This window comes from Camelus ferus, chromosome 13 (genome assembly GCF_009834535.1).
Source record: "Camelus ferus isolate YT-003-E chromosome 13, BCGSAC_Cfer_1.0, whole genome shotgun sequence".
Lineage (NCBI taxonomy): Eukaryota > Metazoa > Chordata > Mammalia > Artiodactyla > Camelidae > Camelus > Camelus ferus.
Window position 1 is genome coordinate 58,324,146 of NC_045708.1, and position 25,319 is coordinate 58,349,464.

Sequence of the window (25,319 nt, forward strand, 5' to 3'; positions counted from 1 at the left end):
GATTCACTCAAAGATAAACATCTTAAACTCCCTTCCTATTTGCATAGCCTGTTTCATTAAATAGGGCAATTCAAATAGCTCACGGTAAAGGGAAACAACTAATTTGGAGCTAGTATTAGATTTGATACAGATGACTTACAATTTAATTTCCGACATTAAAGGACTTACAGATTTGGAACAACTCAGCCCCTCGTAACCTAGCACAAATTCTGAGAACTGTGAACGGTATTCTGCCTGCATCCTCATAATGGATTCACCGTGTGTTTGTTGAGACAGGCACAGTCCAGGTGCTAGTGATACCAAGAGGAATAAAGACCTTGTTTTTCCTCTAGAGGGAGAGAGACATGAAAGGAAGCTGTGACAAACCAGAAGGGTAAGGTTGATGCCACCAGGGAGGGGCTGATCAGCTGCAGTTAGAGATCGAGGAAGAGGGGAGTCAGGGAGTTTCCTCCAGAAGAAATGACAGAGTTGGTCAAAGATGGGGAGAAGTGTGTTCTAGACGTGAGATGACGGTGAATATGGGGACCTTGTAAGTGTCCAGGGGCCTGAGGGTGGGTGCTGGAAGGACCTGGTGGGGGTGGTGAGACTGGAGGTGGAGGCCTGGGTCAGGGGGTCAGGATGTGAAGGGGTGGTGGGTCATGGAGGTGCTATTTAAGAATTGCAAGGGGAGCAGCACAGTCAGTTTTGTGTTTTTGAAAAATCCCTTGGTTCTAGGGGATGGGCTGTTGAGCAGAGTGGATTTGGAAGGATGAAGACTGCAGGCAACGGGACTCACAAGGAAACTTTTGCAAATAAGAAAAGATGAGAGGGTATTATTCAGCCATAAAAAAAGAAGAAAATCCTGCCATTTGCAACAACATGGATGGACCTTGAGGGCTTTGTGCTAAGTGAAATAAGACAGAGAAAGACAAATACTGGATGCCCTCAGTTATATGTGGATTCTAACACTGCCCCCACCCCACCCTACCCCCACCAAAACCCAACTGAAGTAACAACGTCATAGAGAAACAGAGCAGATCAGTTGTTGCCAGAGGCAGGGGGTTGGGGGGTGGTGCATGAAACGGGTGAAGTGGCTCAAAAGGTATAACTTCCAGTTGTAAATAAGCCCTCCTCAGGACTTTTTTATACTTACTGTATACATTTGTACTGTAAAGCATGGTGACTGCAGTCGGTAATACTGTGTTATATGTTTGAATGTTGCTAAGAGACTAGATCTTAAAAGTTCTCATCACAAGGGAAAAAAAATGGTAACTCTGTGTGGTGATGGATGTTGACTAGACTTACTGTGGTGATTTTTTAATTAATATGTACATAGATCATTATGTTATATACCTGAAACTAAGATAATGTATATGTCAGTTATATTTCAATTAAAAACAATCAGGACTGCACACAGACGGTCAGAATGTGAATGGAAAAAGAGTGACGAGATCAAGATCTATTTAGAACAGTGAGAGACCAGCGGCCGTTTTTGTACGAGAAGCGCTGATACTTGTTACAGTAACTTACAACGTGGCCGGGTGGCTACCAAGGTAAACACCTTGCACAGCCTGTTGCTTTACACAGACCGGTCAGAATACACTGTAAAGCAGGCAAGAGTGGTGTATTGTGTGTCTTATTGTCATAAAGGCTTAGTTAATATAAATATAAATATGAGAAAGTTGCAATAATATCAAGGAAATACAAAAATTTATTTGCAATAAAATGTATATTTTTAAATAAGCTTTGACTACAAAGCAACATACATTTACCGTGGTATCTAAAATATTATGCATTTTTGCAGTGTAATTTTGAGTTGGACATTTGGCAGTTGAGTATTTAACATCTTTGGGCAATTTCTTTCTCAGGTATGAAGCCCTTTATAACCAGGTATTGAAATAAACTGAGTGTAGAACCAGATTACCAAATACTACCAAAAAAGACTTTAAAAGAATAATAAAATATATCTAACCATGTTTTGCATTGAAATTTAATACTTAAATTAATTAATAATTTCAATGCAAAAACTATTTAATGATAATTTTAGGAAGAACAAAATGCTTTGGTACCATTAATACATAAAATGAAAATTATTTAAAAATATTATCTCATCATCTCCTTATAAAATTGACGTTTGTGTGTTTTGATAAGGTACACAATGCATCAGTATGATAACACATGTGCAATTGATTTAAAGTGCATACAGTGGTCCCCTCTTATCCTCCGGGGACACGTTCCAAGACCCTCATTGGCTGCTGGAAACTGCAGATAGTACTGAACCCAAATATATTGTTTTTCCTATACATACATACTTACGATAAAGTTTAATTTATAAATTGGGCACAGTAAAAGATTAATAACAATAATTAATAATAAAATGGAACAATTATAAAATATTTTATAATAAAATTTGTGTGAACATAGTCTCTCTTATATCTCACTGTACGTACTCACCCTTCTTGCGATGATGTGAGATGATAAAATGTCAGTGTGATGAGATGAAGTGAGGTGAGTGACGCAGGCATTGTGACGTAGCATCAGGCTACTATCCACCTGACTGTACGTGAGAGGGAGGAGCACCTGCTCCGTGTGACCCCAGATCATCAGCCCTGATGATGTTGATGGTTGGATGTCAGGAGCAGGTGATGTAGATGGTTGGGGATTCTGGGATCGAGCGAATGGTGTGAGATTATATCTCGCTACTCAAAATGGCATACAATTTAAAACTTATGAACTGTTTATTTCTGAAACTTTCCATTTAATATTTTCAGCCCTCAAATGACTGAGGTAACTGAAGCTGAGGAAAGCAAAACCGCAGATGAGGGGAACTACTGTACAGTAAAATTAAATAAAAACAATAGGGGTGTGTGTTCAGAGTGTTTTACTCTTGGGGTGAGCTGTTAAAAGGTTTGGAAACCCTGGCCCACATGATAGAGACCAAAGCCCTTTTCATGGCACACAGGAGCTCCTAAGATCTAGTCATGTCTGGCACTGTGTTTCCCATCACACTGGACGTCTTGCTGTCTCTTTAACGTGCTGTACTGTTTGTCAGACCCTGGAACGTCACACAGACCATGCGTATCTATTTCCTTCTACTTGCAGTGCCTCGTCCTGCTTATCTGATGCCAGTTCATCTTTGGAAACACAGTTCTTAAGCCACTTTCTTTCTGAAGTCTTCCTGGACTTCAAGAGAGATTCAAATTAGCTGAAGCATACAAGAGCTGGCTCCATGTCAGATTTCCCCCTGTGTGTGCCTCGGCGTTCAAGATACAAATATAACCTTATTTCTCTCTTCTCTGATACAGCCCTCTGAAACCAAAGCAAAGGCCATTGGAAAGGTCGACGATCTTCTTGAATTGTACATAGGAATTCGAGATATCGATTTAGGTAAGATCATACTCTAAAAAAGTCTTCTCTTTCTTAATTTGATGGAACGTAATGCTTATCTGTTTCCCTTGCATTTATAGTCAGTTATGCTTTTCGAGATAGAAGGTATTTGTGGAGTGATGAAAAGCATAATGAAAATAAAGATAATAAATAAAAATGAAAAGAAGACCCTGGCCTTTACCTCTTACTAGTTGTGAGGCCTCAAAGCCAAGTCAACTTTTCAAAACTTCAGTTTTTTTTTTAAAAATAGGAAAAATGTTTATTTTGTCTACTTTTTAAATTCAAAGTACAGTTGATTTATAATATTGTGTTAGTTTCAGGTGTGCAGCAAAGTGATCAAAGTGATTCTGTTTTTTTTATATATATATATATATATATCTACTTTCAGATTCTTTTCCATTATATGTTATTACAAGATATTGAATGTAGTTCCCTGTGCTGCACAGTTAAATCCTTATTATCTATTTTATATATAGTAGTGTGTATCTATTAATCCCATACTCCTAATTTATCCCCCCTTTCTCTTTTGGTGACTATAAATTTGTTTTCTATGTCTGTTGTCTGTTTCTGTCTGTTTCTTAATAAATTACTATTTTTTTTTTAGATTTTGCATGTAAGTGACATCATATAATAATTTGTCTTTCTCTGTCTGACTTCACTTAGTATGATATTTTCTAGGTCCATCCATGTTGCTGCAAATGGCAAGATTTCATTCTTTTTTATGGCTAATATTCCATTGCGCATATATATATATATATATAATCTTACATCTTTATCCAGTCATCTGTTGATGGACAGGTTGTTTCCATGTCTTGGCTATTATAAATAATGCTACTCTGAACATTGGGGTACACGTATCTTTTCGAACTAGAGTTTTCATCTTTTCTGGATAGATGCCCAAGAGTGGGATGCTGGATCATATGGCAACTCTATCTTTAGTTTTTTAAGGAACCTCCATACCATTCTCCTTAATGGCTGTACCAATTTACATTCTCACTGACAGTGTAGGAAGGTTCCCTTTTCTCCACATCCTCTACAGCATTTATCATTTGTAGACTTTCTGATGATGGCCATTCTGACTGGTGTGAGGTGATACCTCACTGTAGTTTTAATTTGCATTTCTCTAATAATTAGTGATGTTCAGTATTTTTTCATGTGTTGGCATCTGTATGTCTTCTTTGGAGAAATGTGTATTTAGGTCTTCTGCCCACTTTTAATTGAGTTGTTTGCTTTTTTGGATATTGGATTGTATGAACTATTTTAAACTTCAGGTTTTTATCTATAAAGTACAAATTATATTTCCTTCATAGGCTACCTTATGGATTTAAAAAACATACATGATGAAGGATGTTAACTAGAATATTATGGTAATTATTTCACAGTGTATATATATATATATATATATATTAAAAGTATATGAAAAAGTTTAGTAAATGATACGTATGAAAAGTATCATTAGTTAATACATCAGATATAATTGACAAATTGTGTATTTATTATGATAAAGTTGTGCCACACTTAATAAGGTTACTGAAATCTTGTGAACACTGCATCAAATATGAAGAATGTGGACACACTTGGCATATGACTAATAAGGGCATTTGAGCAGTTGAATTTCTGTGTATTATGTCATCATTAGGATGTCAGAGCCTTGATTTATCCATTAAGATTCTCTCCGTTGCAAATAACAAATGAAACAAAACTCAACAATTCTAACTGGCTTAAGGGAAAAAAGAGGGGTAGAAATATTTTGGTTCTTACAGCTGAAAATCCAGAAGTAGATCCTGGCTTTAAGAATGGTTAGATTTGGTGCTGTCATCAGGGTGTGGTTTCTCTCCTCCCAATTCTGGCTTCCTTTCAGGTCCTCGTGGTATCCCCTGGCAGCCCCAGGTCCCCACCCCCCCATAGAGACAAAATGACAGCCACGGCTCCCCCCTCTGCATCTTCTTGGTGGCAAACACAGTGGGAGAGAGGGAAAGCCTTTCCGAGTCTTTCAAAGAAAACGCTCAGGATTGTCTCTGATTGTCTCAAGTGAGCCAGTCACAGAGGCCCGGGAGGTGGGTAGGTCTGGGTCAGAAGTTCTACTTATGGACTAGAGAGTGACTCTGAAATACAAGGGCTGAGACGGTGAAGAGCCTGGCCTCTTCCATGCAGAAGCAAGGTAAACATTCCCTGAAGAAGGGCAGGCGTGTGCTGGGTGGGGCAAGAGTGAGTGTGCACAGCAGCGGTGGGCGGGTTGGTGCCTGCATGCGTCTCTGTGTGTTTGTATCAGGTACTTAATACATTTCTTAAAGTCAAGGACGTGGACTGTTTTGATTACTTGCTGCCAGGTAAAGTATTTTACTCCACCTCAGCTAGAAGTATTTAAAACCCGTTCTTTCTTTTCTGCTTCCACTCATCTTCCTTTTTCCTTCCGAGTTTATTTTTTTCTTGCCTGCCTTAACTTTAAAAATAAAACTTCTGTGTTGGCTGTACAAGATGTCTGTCATGGAAAACAAAAGTCGTACTCTTTTCTAGCTCCTTAAAGAGAAATATAAAATTTGCAATAATAGATCCTCGCTACACACAGATGCGAGGTCAAAGCTGAGACAATCCTATAGAAAACAAATGGTTTAAAACGCTTCTCCCAGTCCTTTTGTATATGGAAAAATATAGAGATTTGCATAAATGATGTGGGCCTGTGACAGTTATGCAGATGAGCATGCAAATGAGCGAAAAGGGGGTTTAGCGATGGCAGTGCTCTTAAACTCAGGTAGTATTTGTTGGAAGAATAATGTATCTCTGTTCAGTTGAGAAGTTTTCAAATTGTATCCCGTATAAATAGTATAAGATGCAGGAACTAGCCTGTCAGTTGCTGAATCTTTAGGAGAACCGCATTTTCCGAAGGTGAGCACTTAAAGCAGTGCTCAACCTTAGAACTGAATTTTGGGCATAGATCTTATAGCTACTTAAGTATAAATTGGGCATAGTTAAATAAATTATATTTAATACTAAATCTTTTGTTATGAAAAATATACAGGAAAGAGTTTTGGGCAGTGGTACAAGTAATTATAAATGAATTAAGAAACAGTTCTTTGAGGATCAATTTTCTTTCACTCTGACAAATTCAGGGCACTAAACATTCTTCATAAATTCCTTGTAAATTAACTAGTAATCCCTTTACAAAGTTAATTAATCAACTGTTGCAAATTCCTCCAATGGCATAAAAACTCATTATCATTATATACACGATTAGCAATGTGATCAGTCACCTAGGGAGGTAAAGTTTAAGGAAAGTAATTATTTGGAGAATGTCAGCCATTGTTAAATTAGGAATTTCTCTCATTATTCAGATCTGATTAGCATGAAATATGAATCACAAATGTGACATTGATTCAGCAAATGAATATATTTGTTTGTATTTCCAGTGTTTCTTGGCTTTCAGGAATGTTAAGTCTTAATTAAACTGACATGATGTTATTTTGAAGTTGTTAATGTAAGTTTTGTTAAAAATTTAAAAGAGTAATATGGCAATAAAATGACTAAAACTGAAAACACTATCATCAAGAAAAGCTTTGAGATGTATTTACCGTTTGAAAATGGAAAACAATTCAAATGAGTCTATGCAGAAGGAGCTTTGGGGGTGATGGTGATTTGTTTGGGGGTGATGGTGATTTGTTTGGGTGTACAGTTGTGAACTAGTCCACAAACAACCCAAAGCCAGCCAACGTGGCTTGCCTTGGAATGTTATCCACGGGGGAAAGTGGTTTCTGGAAGACTTCGACTCCAATAAGACCTTATGTGGGATTGACCTAACTCAATGAAGAGCTGTGTCATATAAGCTTCTTAATGAATATTTAAGGCAATTGTGTAAATTGTATATAAAACTACAATATTTTTTGATGATACCAATTTACGAATTTGGAGATTATATTAGAAATTTCAGAATTTTAGGATTTCTTATTTATAAAGAGATCCAGAAATGTGTGGAAAGGAAGTCTGAATGATAGCTTCTGAGTAATTTTTTCCTATAAAATCATTTATAGCTCTTTTAAAAGTATATGATAATGTTATTTAGAGATAATTACATTTCTTCCTAGGGTGATTTTCTTTTTTCAGTGGATTCAAAACAATGAATGCCATAGAAAGTCATCCTTCTCATGTAAAGCCAATGAAGTTCTGGAAGTAGATTTGCATTAAAAAAAAAATCTACATTGGCTGTATTTTTTGATGTTTGACTCAGTGTGAGTTGCTTGAAATGGGTTGATGTTTATGAAAAAGTCTTAAGGAGAGTAAGTGCTGAAGACCTTACATAGAAAGAGATACAGTTACAGATTTAATGGTTAAATTAGCAATGGTGGTAACTAATCTTTATCTAAATCCTATTATTTGCTATTTAATAGATTTGAGAACAGATTCAGAGAAGTTTGGTAACTTGTCTGAAGTCAGCTAACAAGTTAAAGGCTGAGATCCAATTCTGGGACTTTCATACCAAGATTTTTCACTTATAGTAGCATCTTATATCTAAAATTTATGTTTAAGTATTTAAAAACTTGGTGGAAAATATAGATTGAGCAAAATAAGTTTGTCTTTGATAACGATGTAAAAGTTGTTCAGTAGTGGGTAATGATATAAAGATATTCTCAATATAGCCACTAGAGGTCAGCACTTAGCTGCTATATAACAATACGTAAGAGCAACAATTCTTTCAGTAGAATGTTTTTTTTGCCAGGTTGTATTCAGGTGCTAAACATTATTGCAGCATATTGCAGATCTATTATAGTTAACAGATTTAAAGTATTTTAGTAGCTATCATTGTGTTAATATAATAAAACTTTCTAAAAAGTATCTCATTTGCTTAAGTTTCTTTTCCTTTTCTCTTAAATCAGACTCAATTTTTTATCAAAAAGAATATAATTATGCCAGTTTATTTCTCCCATAAATATATTTAAATTTTATGTTTATACTTTATGCATTAGCAAAAATTCATAACATGTTCGGAGCATGTTCCTTTCTTAATTTCTTTTAAAATAATACAAGCAAATTACTGGCTTTGAGAAGATGTATGGAGAGCACTGTGCTACATACAGCATTTTCAGCACAAGTGTGAAGCTGCTTAACTTGGTATTTTTGTTGCTTCTACAAGACCAGAGGTTCCTTGAAGGCAGATAACTTACTCAGTTTTTAATCCCACCTCCTACCTCAGTACCTCTCCCAGAGTAAATACTTGGTGAATGTTTGTTGAGAGACTCAAAAATAGTGAATTCACAGGGAGGCCGAGTCCTAAGGTCATTTTTGAAGCTTTAGCCCTTGGACAAATTATGAAACTATGAACCTTAATTTCCATATCTTTGTAAAAGGGGTTTGACAAAAACAGCCTTATTGAGTTGCCAAGGCATTAAATTAAATAACATGTATAAAGTTTGTCACGTCATAAATAACAGGTATGGCTGTCATCATCCTTAGCAAGGGTCACTGACAGTTATCACTAGTGACAGTGGTCGAACGTGTGGGATGTCTGACCAGCTCTGGGACTGCATTTGGTGTGGGAGTTTTTCTCGATTTTCTGCTGTGTCAGCACAAGTGCATGAGTGAAATTATACAGTTTGGACTGTGAGATCATCGTATGGGTGACGTACGCCACCCTTTTTCTCATCTGGTGACTAAGGAACCCAGAGCAGAGAGTGCATGCCAGGGTAGGCAGGTCCAGGATGCACTGTTCCTGGGCTCAGCGCTCTAGACAATGCTGCTGACCTTGCCGAGGGGCCAGAACACTGTGTACCAAGTCGTTTCTTTTAGCCAAATGCGTGTGTGTATGTGTGTGTGTGTGTGTGTGTTTGTGTGTGTGAATGAGAGATTGGTTGACTCAGTGTCCATCAGTGGACGTCTGGTCCCTGTCATTGTTCCCTCCAACATTTAAGAGCATTTAATTTCCGCTTCTGAATAGCCTGTAGGTTTTCTTGTATTTTTTAATCTATGTGTATCTTATTCCTTCCTCAATGAGATTGTATATCACCCATATGTCAGTATAGTCTGTAGGTAACTGTCTCAATAAATGCTGTCTGTAGGCCCCGTGAGAAATATTTAGAATTGTAGACTAAGCAAAATTCTGAACTTGAGGCCTACTTTTCAAGCATTTTAAGTTGTGGCTACTCCTCTTTCCCATCCTGGCTACAGATTCAGAGTTCTGGGCTTCACTCTGAGTGCGTGCGAACTGTGCGGGGGCAGAAAGTATTTAAGTGATTACAGAGACTTCCTGTACCAATCCATGTACCAGCATTCGTTACACGTCAGACACTCAGCTGGGTCCCCTGGGCGTAAGGGACTGAGTAAGCTGTTCAAGCCATGTTGGGAATTTATTCTCTAATAGAGAAAACATGTAGATGAAAGTAATGACAACGCAGAGCAATGCTGAACAGGCACCGTGAGACCTTATTCCTCACAGTGTGGTCCGGGGCTAGCATTGCCTGGGGGTTGTTGGAAACACAGACTCTCAGGCCTTGCTGCAGGGCTGCTGAACCAGAATCTGCGTTTCACCAAGACCCCAGGCGACTGTTCGCACGTTCAATGTGAAGAGCACTGGCAGGAGGCTCTGGGGAGTGGAGGTACCGCTTCCGCTTGGGGGCACAGGGTTTCATGGAGGGAGGAGTCTGGACGGAGAGAGGTTTAGATGGTGGAGCTGGTGATTAGGAGGAAGTTATCCTGGGCAAAGGTAGGAAGGAGGAAAGATGGCGTTGTGAGTGGTCAGATTTATGAGGGCACAGCATTAGTGCAGAGAAGTACAGCCATTTGGGCACCAGGGGTACTTTGAATCAGAATGACGGACTAGGGTTTAGAGTTCTTAAGATATGCACTGGTGACCCAAGGAGTATTTTCACATATGGGAATGACACAGGCAGTCTCAGAGAATGGAAGGGAGCTTCCTGGTCCTCTTGTCTCACTACCAAATAGGATCAGAGCTGGGCTTTAGGAAGAGATACCTCAAGTGCCTTTGGGGGAGGGTTTGCTGACTAGACTTGGAGATGAAGGAAACAGCATGGGGGCAGTGAGGAGGAAATGAAAAGGAGTGGATTAGAGAGATTGCAAAGGTAGAATCAAGGGGAGGCAGCATTTGGTACCCAGGCAGGAAGAGAAAGGAACAGGGAGAGTGATCGCATCACTAATGGCAGTGGTGACAGTGGGCGAAGGAGTAGCAATTTCTTTAAAAGGGAACGTGGTGTTTGGTTCCTGGACGTGCTGGTTGAGATGCTAACAGAACACAAGCTAGAAGACTTGTGCCCTCTTCCTGGAACTTGTGAGAGAATTCAGGGGTGGAAGCAAAGGTTTGGGACTTCTCTGCAGCGCGGCATGGTTCAGCTGGGGCTGGGGCTAAGATTGCCAAGCAAGACCGCCTAAGGCGAGGGGGGACACACAGCCTCCAGGTATGTGGGGACTATCAGTGAAGTCCTGTTTCCTGAGCACTTGGTTTCTCCTCTCACTGGGGAAACGCGCTCCGAGGGCAGCTTTCCTCCTTTCTTGACTATAATACTATGACTGTTCGAAGAGCTGAAGACATTAGAGTGTTTCTTGATTTTATAAAAATTTTTTTGCGCATTTTAAAATTTGTTTGTTGGGGAAGGTAATTAGGTTTTGCTTATTTTATTTTATTTTTTAATGACGGTACTGGGGATTGAACCCGGGACCTGGTGTATGCTAAGCACACACTCTGCCACTGAGCTATACCCTCTCCCCTAGAGTGTCTCTTAATGGCTTAGGAAACAATTTCCAAAATATAGCTGTTACCCATGAGCTTACAGGGTTTATAATTCAAGCATAGTTTTACTGCATTAAACAAGCCCGAGGTAAAAAACAAAAAACAAAACAAAACAAAACCTCCCACCCAAACCAAAAAAACCTAAAAAACCCCCAAAATTTTTTCTCCAACTTGAATGTATCTACTATGTTTTACATTTTCTTCCATTGTCTGTGTAGAGATTCCTCTAATATTTTATTATGGTTTTCAAACATACAGCACAGTTGAAAGGCTTCTTAGTGAGTACTCCTATACCTTGCACCTAAATTCTGCCGTAAATATTTTATTATAATTGCGTTAACATACACTTCTCCCTTTACCCGTCCTGTGTAGAGATTTTTGTAAAAACAGTTGTGATTGTAACATATAATTTATGTACTATTTTTTCAGTAAATATAGAAACAGATTTCCCCAAGTTACTGCAAAGTTAGTCATAAGTATGGTTTAAAATTATTTTGAAATATTTTATCAAATATTTTATCCACTATATTTCATCAAACTAGAGGTAGCTTAATGATTCTACAGCTTATTAAAAAACCCCTGCCTCTTAGGTTTTTAAAAAAATTTTCTTTTTTTTTTTTTCCGTAAAGTAGGTACTGGGGATTGAACCTAGGACCTCATGCGTGCCAAGCACACACTATATACTACTGAGCTACACCCTCCTTAGGTTTTTCTATAAAAATTTTATGCTAAATTCTTTTCTGTTTTTAAGGTTTTTTTAAAAAAAGTATAGATTCCCTTAAATGTGAAGGAAATGAAGACATATTGAAGAGGTATCTGCACCCCTTTGTTCGTAGCAGCATTATTCACAATAGCCAAGAAGTGGAAATAACCTAAGTGCCTATGGGCAGATGAATGAACAAAGAAGTTGAGATATACATACAATGGGATATTCTTCAGCCACAAAAGGAGGAAATCTTGGCATTTGTGACAACATGGATGAGACTTGAGGGCATTATGCTAAGTGAAATAAGTCCGAGAAAGACAAATACTGTAAAATCTCACTTACATGTGGAATCTAAAAACAAAACAAAGCAGGTGGTGGTGGGGAACACAACCCAAAACCAAACTCTTAGAAAAAAAGAACAAATCTGTGGTTACCAGAGGTTGGGGGTGGAGGAGGGGAAGCTGGTTAGGGTGGTCAAAAGATACAAACTTCCAGTTATAAGATAAATGAGTACCAGGGATGTAATGCATAGCATGATGACTATAGTTAACGCTGCTGTGTGATATATTTGAAAGTTGTTAAGAGAGTAAATCCTGAGTTCTTATTACAAGGAAAAATACATATTTTTGGTATCTCTCGGAGATGATGGATGTTAACTAAACTTATTGTGGTAATCACTTCATGATGTACTTAAGTCAAATCATCATGCTGCATACCTTTAACACTTATGGTGATTTATATCAGTTATATCATAATAAAACCAGAAAAAAAGCAGTATAGATTCCCAGAAGTGAAAATATTAGTAGATCAAAAGATGTGAACATTTTTAAAGATTGCTACTTGTTGCCAGATTGTTTTTCAGAAGCCATATCTACAAAGTCAAATGGTGTATTTGAGTGTTTGCTTTACTGTATCCTGGCCAGCCTTGGCATATAGTTAAAAATGTATATGTGAAAATTTTAATAAACTTGACTGGGCCCTTGGGCTGGAGCAGAGGGTCCAGCTGCAGTTGAGGACCTCTCTTCCTTTGCTTCTGTGTTGATGGTAAATGGAGAACCTGTTGGGTCATGGCTGAAGCCTGGGGCAAGGTAGGAGATAGGGGGGTGATGCCGAAGAGAAGAGATTCAATTATGCTGATGACTTGTTTTAGATGGTGTTTGCTAAGCTTCTTCACTGTGAGGTTGTTCTCTCTGTAATAAGCATTTGGTGGAGGGAGATTCTGAAGCTATGTAAATATCCCATTTCCCATGAATCAACCAACCAAATCTTCCATCCATTCACCTCTTTGTCAATCAGCCTCTCATTTCATTATGGATTCATAGTTTCTTGTTTTGTTCAATGGAACTATAATCTATTACCCTTACTACTTATTTTGATGCTCAAATTGTCCCTCATGTGGTCAGTGGGAGTTCTTACACTCGGTTTTCTGTGTCTTTTTCACAATGTTCCCATTTTTTTGGATACTTTCTTACTTTCTGGAAGAAGATATTCTTGGTTCATATTGTACTATGCCTGCTCCAGACCTGGAATCAGCCATTTCTTTGAGGAAATCTGGTTTTTTTTTAGTGGAGAATGATATTTAAGAACCAAGATCTTGGGGGAGGGTATAGCTCAATTGTAGAGTGCGTGCTTAGCATGCATGAGATCCTGGGCGCAATCCCTGGTATCTCTGTTAAAAAAAAGAAAAACAAGATCTGGGTGTTTTGTGTGCTCATTGCTGTTGGGGTGTCACTGCTCCCAGGCCCCCGCAGTGGATTGAAGGATGTGTGTGTTCATGTCTTTACCTTTACAGTTTGTAATCTTTTGAAAAAAATATTTCACTGCTCTCTACATTTCTAATTCTGCAGTCTTTATTCTACCTTTCTCCCTTCTCTTATTCACCTTTCTCTGACAGTGAAAAAATGTGGTTCCCATGACTCAATATATATACACTTATGTGATCCGTCTCCATGTGTGCGACCAGCCTCTCATCAGCGTGGCTGCTGTCCTCCTCGCCCCTTCCCCCTCCCCACTGCACCTGGACTCTGTGCCCTGCACCAGGCTATCCAGTCACATGGAAGCCCTCTTCACCTTAACTGGGGCTTTGATCCCTGCCCCAGGTCGCCCCATCCACACCCCACGTTTGCTCTGATTGAGGTGCCCTTCCTCCTATGGGCCATATCTCCTCCCTTCCCCCAGCCTATCTGTGTTAGGACTGAGCTGTTTGAGATGAAGAATAAATACTCTCAGGAGCCCTAGTGAATTTTAGCTGAAAGGCCAGACCTCTCGGCTCATTCAGAGAAATCATACAACTTTTGATTTGTTCAACCCGAACCTGAAAGGAAAAGAGAGGCTGGGCTTTGATGGTTCCCTTTTATCTGGGGGTTCTTCACCCAAGTCCTGAATCACATCCACACTGTCTCTTCTTGGCAGCTGGTGCTTATAGGGGGCTGAGAAAAAAAAAACCAGTGAGCCTTATGGGATCCCAGCCAGGTGGGGCAGGTCCCATGGGAATCCTGAAGATGCTGGTTCCCCAGGCATAAAATATGGGGTTCAGGCAACTTATTAGAAAAACAGAGCAAGGGTACCGCCTTCACTTTCTATCCTGAACTGGAAAGAGGCTCAAAAAAAGTTACTTTGATTCCATGAGTAGACAGCTATCTTCTCCTTTTCCCTAGCTTGATGGTCCCATTGCAAACTGTTACCCTTTGTCTTTTTTTTGTGGTTGGGGGTGGGGGACTGGCAAGGAGCGCAGAGAGAGCCAGTGCCTGTGGGGAGGTGGGGAAGGGATGTGTTCTGAGTCTTCTGTTGGGATTAGCCAGCGGATTTCCTTTCAGGAGCCCTTGTTCTATACACGGGAACTCCAGAAGTTCCCAACTAACGGGCTCCACGATGGAGGAGAGGGCGGGGGTCGCAGCTGCAGACTTGGGTGCTGCGGGCAGGTTGATTAAAAAAAAAAAATCTTTCCTGCGCTGATATGTGATTGATGCAGAGTATCTTATTGTTTTAATTTGTACTAGAAATATAGTGACATTTTTAAATCAGCCCTCTGATGCTGTTTCATGTATCATTAACTTAAAAAAAATTCTTTTTGATAGCCACCACAATGTTTGAAGCTGGAAAGGACAAAGATAATCCGGATGAGTTCGCTGTGGCGCTTGATGAGACTCTTGGAGACTTCGCGTTCCCGGATGAATTTGTCTTTGATGTGTGGGGCGTCATTGGTGATGCCAAACGAGGATGACCATGATGTGAACAGTTGTCTCTGGAGGAATGAACCACTGTTGCTTTAAAAAATAAAAGTAAGATCTTTTAGACACTGTTATGGACTCCGGTTTGATATTATGTGTGTAGAATATATTCTTTGAAATACAATTTTGATTTCTGGGCACTCTTTAATGCATATGTAGTATGCTTAAAATAAATTGCCTAAAATGTGATCAATTTTAACATTCATTCGAGGACTTTTTCAAAGTTGTTTTTCTGGAGTATTTCTAGATAGATGATTTTGTTCCCCATCGACAGCCATGTTTTGTTTTCCACATATAATCTCAATGCAGTGGAAACTAGGATTAGAGTATATAATTTCCCTTATAACATCTTCATTTTGTTCTACTAGTTTGAACAGGATATGCTCAGGACATGAAATGTGAATTATGCTGACTAGAGGTCTAGAAACATTAAAAAAAAATCTACTGAATTAAGGGGAGGAAGATTCCGACAGCCTCCTGATGTCCAGCTGTCTCTTTTTGTAAAACAAGGATTGATTGAATTTTATTATTTGCATCTTTGTAATTGCTTTCTTGCTTCTTAAACTTGCTGAAATCTATTGTGTTGTGCAGTGCATTTGCAAGTGGAGAAGAAGGTGAAAAAGGCAGAAAGGGTAGAAACCATTTCTATTTGATTTTTTTTTTAGCAGTTCTTACAGCATTATTTCCTTTCCACCCATCCCCACTGTTATGTTACCCTTTATAAACAGTGCAGGGAAGGTTTATCATCTTTGTAGAAGTTTTCTTTTGAAAGATATTTACTCAGAAAATAACTATGTTTGAGAACATTTTTTTTTTTTGGGTTAAAGAGCAATGCTTTTAGGCCCCCTAAACTTTAGAGGAGATACTATCAGAAATAGAGGCCCCCCCAGGGGAAATGAAAGGGGAAGGGAAAATTGAGAAAATATATTAGCCTATTATTTCAGAGTTCTAATGCACTCTCTCTAAAACCTTACATTATTGAGAAAATTGAGGGTAAATGCCCGTCTTACCAGTCTTACTTGACATTTTTACTGATGTAAGAGAGATGGAAATGAATGGTTTCAACATAGATCATTTAATAAGGCAGAGCATGGTATGACCAAGCATTCTTCTAAAGTGTTAGCTGGAAAATGCTGCCTGCTGCCCTGGTAATCAGAAATCATAACCTGTGCGGGCTGTGTTCCAGGAAATCAGAAGCCGGTCCCTTTTCATGCTGGGCTAATGCTCAGATAACGCTCTTGTTTTCTGGTGCAACTTCACTTTTACTGCCTTTCACTCCCTTTTCACGTAGATTTAGTGCCATGAAGCTGATATTCTTTGTCCCATTAACCTGAAACCTGCACAGAAATTGTTTTAGTCATTAATATGTAACGAGAATGGTTTATAGAATGTGGATTGTCTTATTGCCCTTGCCCATCGTTTGGAAGTAGGATCCAGCCCAGGTGGTAGTAATTTATTGCTACTTTAAAGAAAAAATGATGTCTAGTTGATTTATAATGTTGTGTTAATTTCTGGTGTACAGCATACTGATTCAGTCGCGTGCACACACACACACACACATATTCTTTTTCACTATAGGTTATTACAAGGTATTAATTATAGTTCCCCATGCTATCCTGTAGGACCTTTTTGTTTATAGTTGCTACTTGTTAATTCTTTTTTTTTGGAGGTCCCCAAATACCTATTACTTCTTAATCCACTTCTCGTAGAAGGACATACGAAAAAAGAGCTGATGTTCCTATTGATGGGAAAGTTATTGGATGACTTAGAAGGCTCACAGAAATATTTAAACAAAAAATGAATTTCTTGGCACCAGATGTTAGAGTTGAAGTGACGAGTCATTGTTTATTATTGCTGGCTGTCGGTTCTCCGTCCCTTTTGGGCACGAAGAGTGACACTGGGTGCAGATTCCCTGTGATTTGTGGAACCTCATATTGACCAAGTGGTTGTGCTCACCATGATCCTTCTAGAATTTTGGTGTGTAAGGTTCGGATGGCCATGTACAGCTGCAGTTGTAACTTGCTTGTGAGCATTAAGTGGGCAGTTATCATTAAGGGTGTCAGCTGGGCACGGGTGCTTTAATAACGATAGGTTTTTCCTTGAAATATCTTTTTCTCTCACCTCTGTTGCTAAACTGATAACTAGGTCAGTTTCTTTACATCATTTTGTTCTCTTACCTGAAAATACATCTCTCTGTGAACTTTGTGCCTTTTGGTAAAACTCTCAGGGCACAAAAGGAACAGGGTTTCTTTTTAGTTGTCACAGTTGACAAGGGGAGGCTACCTTCTGCTGGTACAAGGAGATGAAGTCATTAAAAAAAAAGTGCCATTTCATCGGCACCACTAAACATTTGCAGAAGGCCTGTATTGTTTTCTCTTGTTCTGTAAGAATTTTTTTTCCCCCAGTGCAGGATGATTGCTTTATTCCTTTTTTTCTTCTTTTGATTATTTTTTTCTCGATTCCCTTTCATGCAGAGCAGCATCTTTCAGGGGCCACCAAGCACACTCTGTTTTTCTTTTTCTGGAGAGAACGCAAAGGATGATTAAAAGTTGGGTTCAATGGGGGCTTGAACGTAGCTTGGCTCTGATCAAGTCTGACATTCAGATGATTACTGATGGGTGCATTTTTGGTTTCTATGATGTTTCAAAAATATAGTTATGTAATTATACCATGTGAAACCCTTTAAGAATTCAATTATAAAGGCTGTCATTAGTTAACCTCTGTTTGGGGCTGCTGTATCCTGTATTATAATGTGACAGATAATTAGCTAAATAGAGGTAATTAAATTTTTCCAAAGGATGTTTAATTTGCAGTATTTTCCCCCATAAATTTAATGAATAGATGTTTTCCAAGTAAAGCACATTTTGCCTGGGTCCATGTTATTGCCTGGCCTCCAGCAAGTGTAGAGAGCACCTTCCTGGGTTCTTTCAGTTATCACTGCCTCCCTAGCATAGCAGCAGAATGAATTCTATCTGCAAATGGAGTTTTCAAAATAATGGTTCTTTTAAACAGAGTGCCGGTATCCGCCAGAGATGTAGAAGAGTGGTCAGATGCTTACCCTTCCACTCTGCGGTACGTCTAAAAATATGCGGGACCAACAGCACCCTATTATTCTGGCGGAAGTGATAGGTTAAAAGGACAGTTGAATTACTCTTGCAATGAGTGAATAAAGAGGGAGATACTGTTCAGCTCACAGTCCCAAGTACCAGTGCTCTGTGTAAAATGCACATTTATTATGTTCTTGATGCAGATTGAAAGACGTATCAGAGTAATTTCAAGTGCTTACACATGTCCTGGTTATACAATGTTTCTAAGATTGTGAAGTGTACAAATGGCACAGCCTGTCCCTACTTGTTACCTGAAAACCTAGTTCTGAGAAATGACTCGTGGTTATTGTCTGCTAGGAGGGCAAGCAGAAGCTGAGGAGAACGTCTTTATTTCAACTGGAGACATTATGTCTCTATAAGACTGAAGTTCAGCCATGAATATTTTCAAGCGATAGGAACAAAAAGGAGAAATTAGAAAAATTTCTGTAGGACAGTTTTTAGTAAACATTCTATATTTCGAACTGTTTGTGATCATGCATATAGTATAGTATTGACAACATACAGGTAAAACGCTATTTTGAAAAGAAAGTATTTTCTCTTTTATAAAAATTATAGCATATACTTTGAAATGTTTTGTGAGATTGAATGTTGGAAATCTATTAATATGTGAAATTATAAATTATATTTTATTATTTAAAAATGTAGTATTTACTGTATTTCTGCTTACAGATGTATAATTTTCACGTATTGATCAAAAGGTAAATTATTTGTAAAGCTTTAATAACTTTATATTTCTTATATGTAAAATATAACTCCTCAAATAAAAACCTTTTCATGAAAAATGTGATGAATGCTTTTTATCCTGAAAACAATAAAGATTTGGGGCTTTTAAATGTCAGACTTCTAGTTTTGTATAAATAAATGATGGGAGTAATACATGTGATTGTTCAGGCCTTTATGTTTTTAACGTGTCTTTGGTATATTTTTTTCACAGCATATTTTGTAACAAGGTATAACCTCTAAGGTCTCTTAGTTTGAAAATCCCCAGATTATTTGCTTCGATTCAGTAAAAGCACATGAGATACCCAGGACCACAGTGCTCTGAGACAGAACAGTCATAAGCTGTTTCTGTTATACTGAGGTTTACCCAGGGTGACACTTTATTCACCTGATTTTGTGGCAGTAATTTCCAAACAACTGTGTGAGTAAGTAGAAGAAACACCAGCCTGGAGGCCCCAGGTGGTTACGCCTTTCGGATGCAACATCGCCTTGATAACGTTCGAAGGTCCCATCAGAGCTGCTAGAAATCCTTACAAATGAGCTAATTCCATGTATTTGGAGGCGGGGCCCAGGAGTCTGCATTTTGACCCCTCCTCCGGGTGATTCTAGTGGAAGTGAATCACGGACCTTTTCCCGCTTGCTCTCAGGAGCTCCTGGCCGAGCTCTGGGGGGGAGCAGCAGATAGGACTTCAAGCACTCAGGATCCATCGGGGTAAGCAGAGACGTGAAAAAGCTCTCTAACACAGTTAGGTAAGTGCTGACGTGCATGTGATGTGGTATGGGAAAAAGCCACGTATGAGAGTAGGATTTCTTTTAACTTCATTAAATGGGTGATCTTCTAAGTGTAACTTGGTATTGCTAAAAGAATTTGTTGTCTTAGAGAAATGGACTCCCCAAGTGGCAAATGATGGATTAACCCATGTGATGATTTCGCCTCAGTTTGCATGCAGTGTTTGATGCTTACCATTGATATGAGTAAATATTGGCTATTTATCTTGCCCTTATTAGGTTTTTATCCTCTTATAGTTTTGTAGGTAAGGATCCTCTGAAACAATGGCTTCTAAAGATCACTTTTGTTTTTAGGAGAATGGAATTGACATGTGTGATAAGAAGATTGACCTCTCAGTGGGAGCAACTGATTATGGAAAAGCTAAGCTTGTGAAAATGCTACTTGAATTCTCCTTGTATAGGTTTTTCTCTTAGCAAGGTCCCTTCCAGCAGAGGGGAGTGAGCAGAACGTGATTCGTGCTTCATTATCTTAACGTGTCATCTAAAAATATGTGGGAAATAATGTTTATGATTTAAAAAATTGTAGCTCTGATGAATTAGCTTTGGAAAAGCAGTTTTCTTAGAAGTTAGAATTTCTACCCACTTGTTCAGATAGGTTGTAAAAATAATTTGATTTGTCTTAATTTTATTTTAACAGCTTTCCTGTGAAAAGGAAACAACTGTAAAAATGAAATAAACCAAAGACTTTCTTCCCTATACAACAAGAAGGAAACTTCCTCTTCTGCAGTGGCACTGGGAAAAAATGAGGAAATAATATCTTGCAGATTTAAGGGATGGAGGAAGATTGGTGGGCTGCTTTAGGGTAATGGGCTAATGGGGACATTGTGGCCACCTTCCTGCAACGTCCTGCCCTCTTCACCATTCCTTCCATGCCTGGCTCTTTCTTCTCTGCCCAACCTCCATCCCTGGTGTTCCTCAGGCCTCAGACCTGGGTGCCTGCCCCTCAGGTCCGCTCTTCTTAGGTGACTCATCCTTTCCTGTGCTTTAAACATTTTTATAGTTTCAGCCGCCAAATCTCTATCACCAGTTTGGGCCTCTGTTCTGAGCTCTATACTCAGATATTCAACGCTCTCTTTTTTGGGGGTGGGGGGGAGGTAATTAAGTTTGTTTGTTTATTTAAACAGAGGTGCTGGGGATTGAACCCAGGATGTCATGCATGCTAAGCACACACTTTACCATGAGCTATACACCAGCCCCCCACAACTGCTCTCCTGACATCTCTAGTTGGTGTGTCAAAACCTTAACATGTTTAAGGATGAAATGTTAAATTTTTCTTAAAAGTCCCATTTTCCTCAACTTTCTTTGACAGGAAATGGCATCATTATTTCACATTACTGCTCTTTAACCTGCTGCGTCTAATTCACAGCAAGTCCTTTCCATTGTATTTCCAAACATGCCCCCCAAGTACATCCACTTCCTCGGTTCCCCTGTCACCTGCTTCACCCTCACGTCGTCTCTCCTGTGGCTGCTCCAACAGGCTCCGTGCTGCCCGTAACGAGAGCGCCCTGAAAATATTTACTGCAGGACACGAGTGTTCAGCTTTCTTTAAAATGAAAATGTCAGTGCCTCACTTTTTGCTTCTTTGGAGTGGTTCTTTGGTTTTCAGCTCCTTTCTGTCCCCGAGGGAAGGGGCACTACTTTTTGGATGATTCAGCTTCTACTAAAAAGCCCACAGAGTCTACTGAGAAAGAACAAGGAGGAAGGAGGCAAGATAGAGAACTTGCCCAGGTGTAGACCAGAGGCCACAAAGGCTAAAGTGTGTGTGCGCGCGTGCGTGCGCGTGCGTGCATGTGTGTGTGTGTGTATGTGGAGGAAGGGCAGAGAGAGGGAGAGAGATGTCTTTAAAGGCTCAGAGGAGGATGGTCCCTTGTCTCCTTGCAGGCACATTACAGCTAGATGGAGTGTTTAGACCAACAGGAATGAGAGTCTTCAAAAGACCCCTGATCTCTCATAGTGGCACACAGGGAGTGAGACCCACAGTGACGGGTGGCGCCTGAGCACCCAAGTCCCGTGAGAAAGCATGCGTCATTGACCAGAGAGCACCAGCCTTTGCAGAACCAGCACATCTGATCCCCTGTTTTTTTCCATCATCCCCGTTGAGTGAGGATTTTGTTTGTCAGCAGTCTTGCCTGTGGTTGTCCAGCAGGAGTGTCACCTCATCAGCTGGAACCTCTGGCTTATTCCTGTGGCTGCCTGACTCCTAGGCTGTATTTTTTGCAGTCACATAAGCTTTAGAAAAGCGGTCTCTTGGATACCTGCTGGTGCATGGGGACCCCTTGCCTCCGTACTTGGGAGGCTGACCTGCACTAGCACAAGACCCCTGGCTGGGACACCAGCAGACGACCCTTTCCGCTCCACGTTAAATGGGACCCCATCAGTCCCTTTCAAGCGGCCTCCAAAGCCTCACCCTCCTCCTTGCCACGCTCCCCCTAGCTCTGTGCTCTGGTTACATGGAACTTTCTTTTGGCTTCCAAGTGCTTATCTTTCTCAGATCTTTTTCACTTGCTGTTTTCTCTGCTTCGAACACCCTTCCTCCTATTTGCTTAGCTAGGTCCTTGTCATCTTTCTGTTGTTTGTTTAAGTGCCACTTTTTTGGAAAAGTCTTTTTTGACCTTCTCTTTTCCCTTTTTCTCTGTATTCTTGATGTTAGCCCTTGTTTGTTTCCATCACAAAGCACTGTGATTTGTAGTTATTTTATTAGTTTGCTTTTAGTCTAGGTTCCCTACTTGAATATCAGCTTTTTGGGGGTGGGACTGTTTATGTCCTTCTCATCATGTGTCCCAGCACTTAGCATGGAGCCTGGTATACATTAAGCACTAAAAATTAATTCGTGATGAGGAACTTCAGCAAATGTGTTGAGTGCCTACTATGTGTCTAGCCACAGAAAATGGATCAGCTCACTGCATCCTCAGCGAGCCCCGAGGTAGGTAATGATTATCCCCCATTTTAAAGATGAAGAAACAGGTCCAAAGCAATGAAATAACTTGCTCTGGGGCACATACTTGGTTAGTGGCAAAGGCAGGATTTGAACCTAGTTTTGAGTTTGATGTCCAGAGCTCTCTGCAAAACTGTTCCTGTTAATACTTTACCAGAGCAGTGTTCTGAGTCACTCAACTGAAGAAAGTCGTGGAGGGGATCAAAACTTTTAGAGCACGGTTGTAGGGTCAGTTAACTGCTCTCTTTGGCCTGAGTAAGGGGGCAGCTACACAGAGGTCAGACCCAGAAGCAGACTTAAATGGCTAAGTGACAGATTTTTAGGTTAGAAACCCTATGGTGAAAGATTTTAATGGCTCTTTAGGTTAAAAATTAAAATTTTGTCTGGATTTTTTTAAAGCATTGTAGTAATAAGTCTGGATTTTTTTTAAAGCATTGTAATCATTGGAATAATAAGTTCTTGCTAGTTTGACTTAAAAAAAAAAAGATTAAGGGGGAAAAAATATCCCCACCATTTTTTGGAGAATGAAGACGGCCTTAGAAACCTTCAAAGCTTCTTCCGATGAGAGCGATTTGGTGGGTTAGTGACTCCGACTTGGACTGTGGGTATTTTGCTTCTGGAGTCGTTATTGTTTATGTTTCCATAAACTATTAAGGGGTGATTGCTGACTTTTTCAGGCTTGTTTTTAAAAGAATGAAACACATTAAAAGAAAGTGGCAGATCATTGTCAAATGCTCTGTGTGCCATTTGCTGTTTGAAAATGTCATTAGCATTTGAGGTTTCATGGAGCATAGAATCTTGTCGTTAACCATTTTTAAGGCTCTAAGATAAGTTGAGTTCTGAGAAATGAATTGGGAAGTTATATTGCTTCAGAAGGCTTATTTCTGGACTGAAACTCTTAATTTATATGCCAAAGGGGTGAGTTTGTAGATACGATTATACATTCCCTGGATATATTCCCTACTTGATTCTTTTCTATACACGAGTGGTCAATTTCAACATATTAACTTATGAGTTGATGAGCTGGGAATATCTGTGAGGCTCCCCTCAATATTAAACTGAAAGTAAGACTACTGGTAACTGTGGTGATTTTAAAAAATGAAATCAATCATGTTCCTTTCCAGGGGATGAAATATTCATTTGTACTTGGACGTGTTTATTGAATTTCTATTGAAATGACGTCCAAGGGAATTCTGAAGTAAGAAGGTATATTGACTAAAACAGAGATGGGTGGGTGTTTGCAAGAGTGATCTAAAATTCCTAGGAGTTTGTCTGTGGCCCTCCTTTTTGACTTTCTTGATAAACATTGTTAATAACCTGGCTTTAAGCGTTAAAAAGAAATTAATTAGCTTCCAGAAAGATTCCTCCAGGTGATCTAATGCTTATTTCACTGGTTGGAAACTCTCCATCTCCTTGTCCAATATGGCAGAACTCACTAGGCAATTTAAAAAATGTACCGTGACTGTCCAGCAGGTGGCATCGCCTGCCCTGGCTGCTCCCTCAAGTCTATCTTCCTCTTATGTGAACCTGAATAGCAAGTCAAGTGTTTCATTTGTTGTTGTTGTATCTGTTCTGACTTGTCCAGCCTGATTTTTGAGCTCATCTGTGATCCCACTTAAGGACAGCCCCTTGACAGTTAAAGGGCCTTTGACACTGCTAACTAAAAACTGGCACTTGCCATCTGCCTCTGGAAGGACTGGATCATGTTGGCACTTGCCATCTACCTCTGCTTGGATTAAATCACAAGCCCCTGCAGCCGCTGACCTCCAACCCACCCTGAAAGGATTTCAGAGAGTTCAGGGTGGAGGTCAGGAATGGGGCGCTCTGTGCTCTGGGAAAACTGGCAGAACATATAGTGCGATCTTTTCAGGAGAATATTTTATGAGCCCAGATTCTTGCATCTCCTCATATCTAGAAAAGCGCTAAAATCACTAACAGTGACATCTCCTCGTGACTAGCAGCAAGCTAACAAGCCTAAATGTGTGCTTGACTGCACGTCCCCCCTTCACAGAAACCACATGTAATACTGAGTTCTTCCCCTGCCTCTTTGGAGCAGTTTCTCAGAGCTGAGATGCTGTCTCCTGGGCTATGGTCCTCATTTTGCCGCAAATAAAACTTGACCCACAACTCTCACGCTGTGTGAGTTTATTTCAGTTGACGACGCCCAGATAGCTTCTCCTTGGAAACTTGAGGATTATATCATGTGGTTTCAGAGAGTATTCAGAGCGAATGACTCACTCTACAAAACCAACCAAGGTTCCTCCAGACCTGAGAGGAGGAGAAATGACTGAGCACTGAAGTGCTGCAGAGGTAATTATGGTTAATACCCTGTGAAAGTTATAGACGACTTCATACCAAGCATAAAATTAAACAGGTATATTAAAAACTTTAAGACCTCATTCATGACTTCAAAACTTTTAAATAAGTTTCAAGCAAGCAGTTGATTGTGAATTTATTTGTCCTTTGCCTGAATAAATAAAGTAAGTTGAGCTTCTCTGCAGTTTGGTAAATAACATCACGTGGATGATTCAGATCACTGAAAACCTTGTTTCCATTCAGATAGAATTCTGGCCAGATACTGATTCCCATGGTACTGTTACAACAGCCATCACTTGAACTAGCTTTTCTTCTCGCAGATGTTTTTCACATTTAAATGACTTGCCAAGGCCTTTGAGGTACATCAAGTACTTCTGTACTTATCATAGGATATTGCCCCCTTATTTATTGTATGTTA

At 39.6% G+C, this 25,319-nt stretch overlaps 1 protein-coding gene across 2 annotated transcripts in view; it reads left to right on the forward strand.

The window, feature by feature from the left end:
- GIPC2 (GIPC PDZ domain containing family member 2) overlaps window positions 1–18,923 on the forward strand; it is a 79,458-nt gene extending 60,535 nt beyond the window's left edge. For both annotated transcript variants that reach the window (XM_006186985.3, XM_032494645.1), the window contains exons 5-6: window positions 3,285–3,366; window positions 14,882–18,923. In XM_006186985.3, the coding sequence (XP_006187047.2) occupies window positions 3,285–3,366; window positions 14,882–15,027 (228 nt within the window). In that variant the 3' untranslated portion in view covers window positions 15,028–18,923. The remainder of the gene's footprint in view (window positions 1–3,284; window positions 3,367–14,881) is intronic.
- Window positions 18,924–25,319: the final 6,396 nt, after the last annotated feature.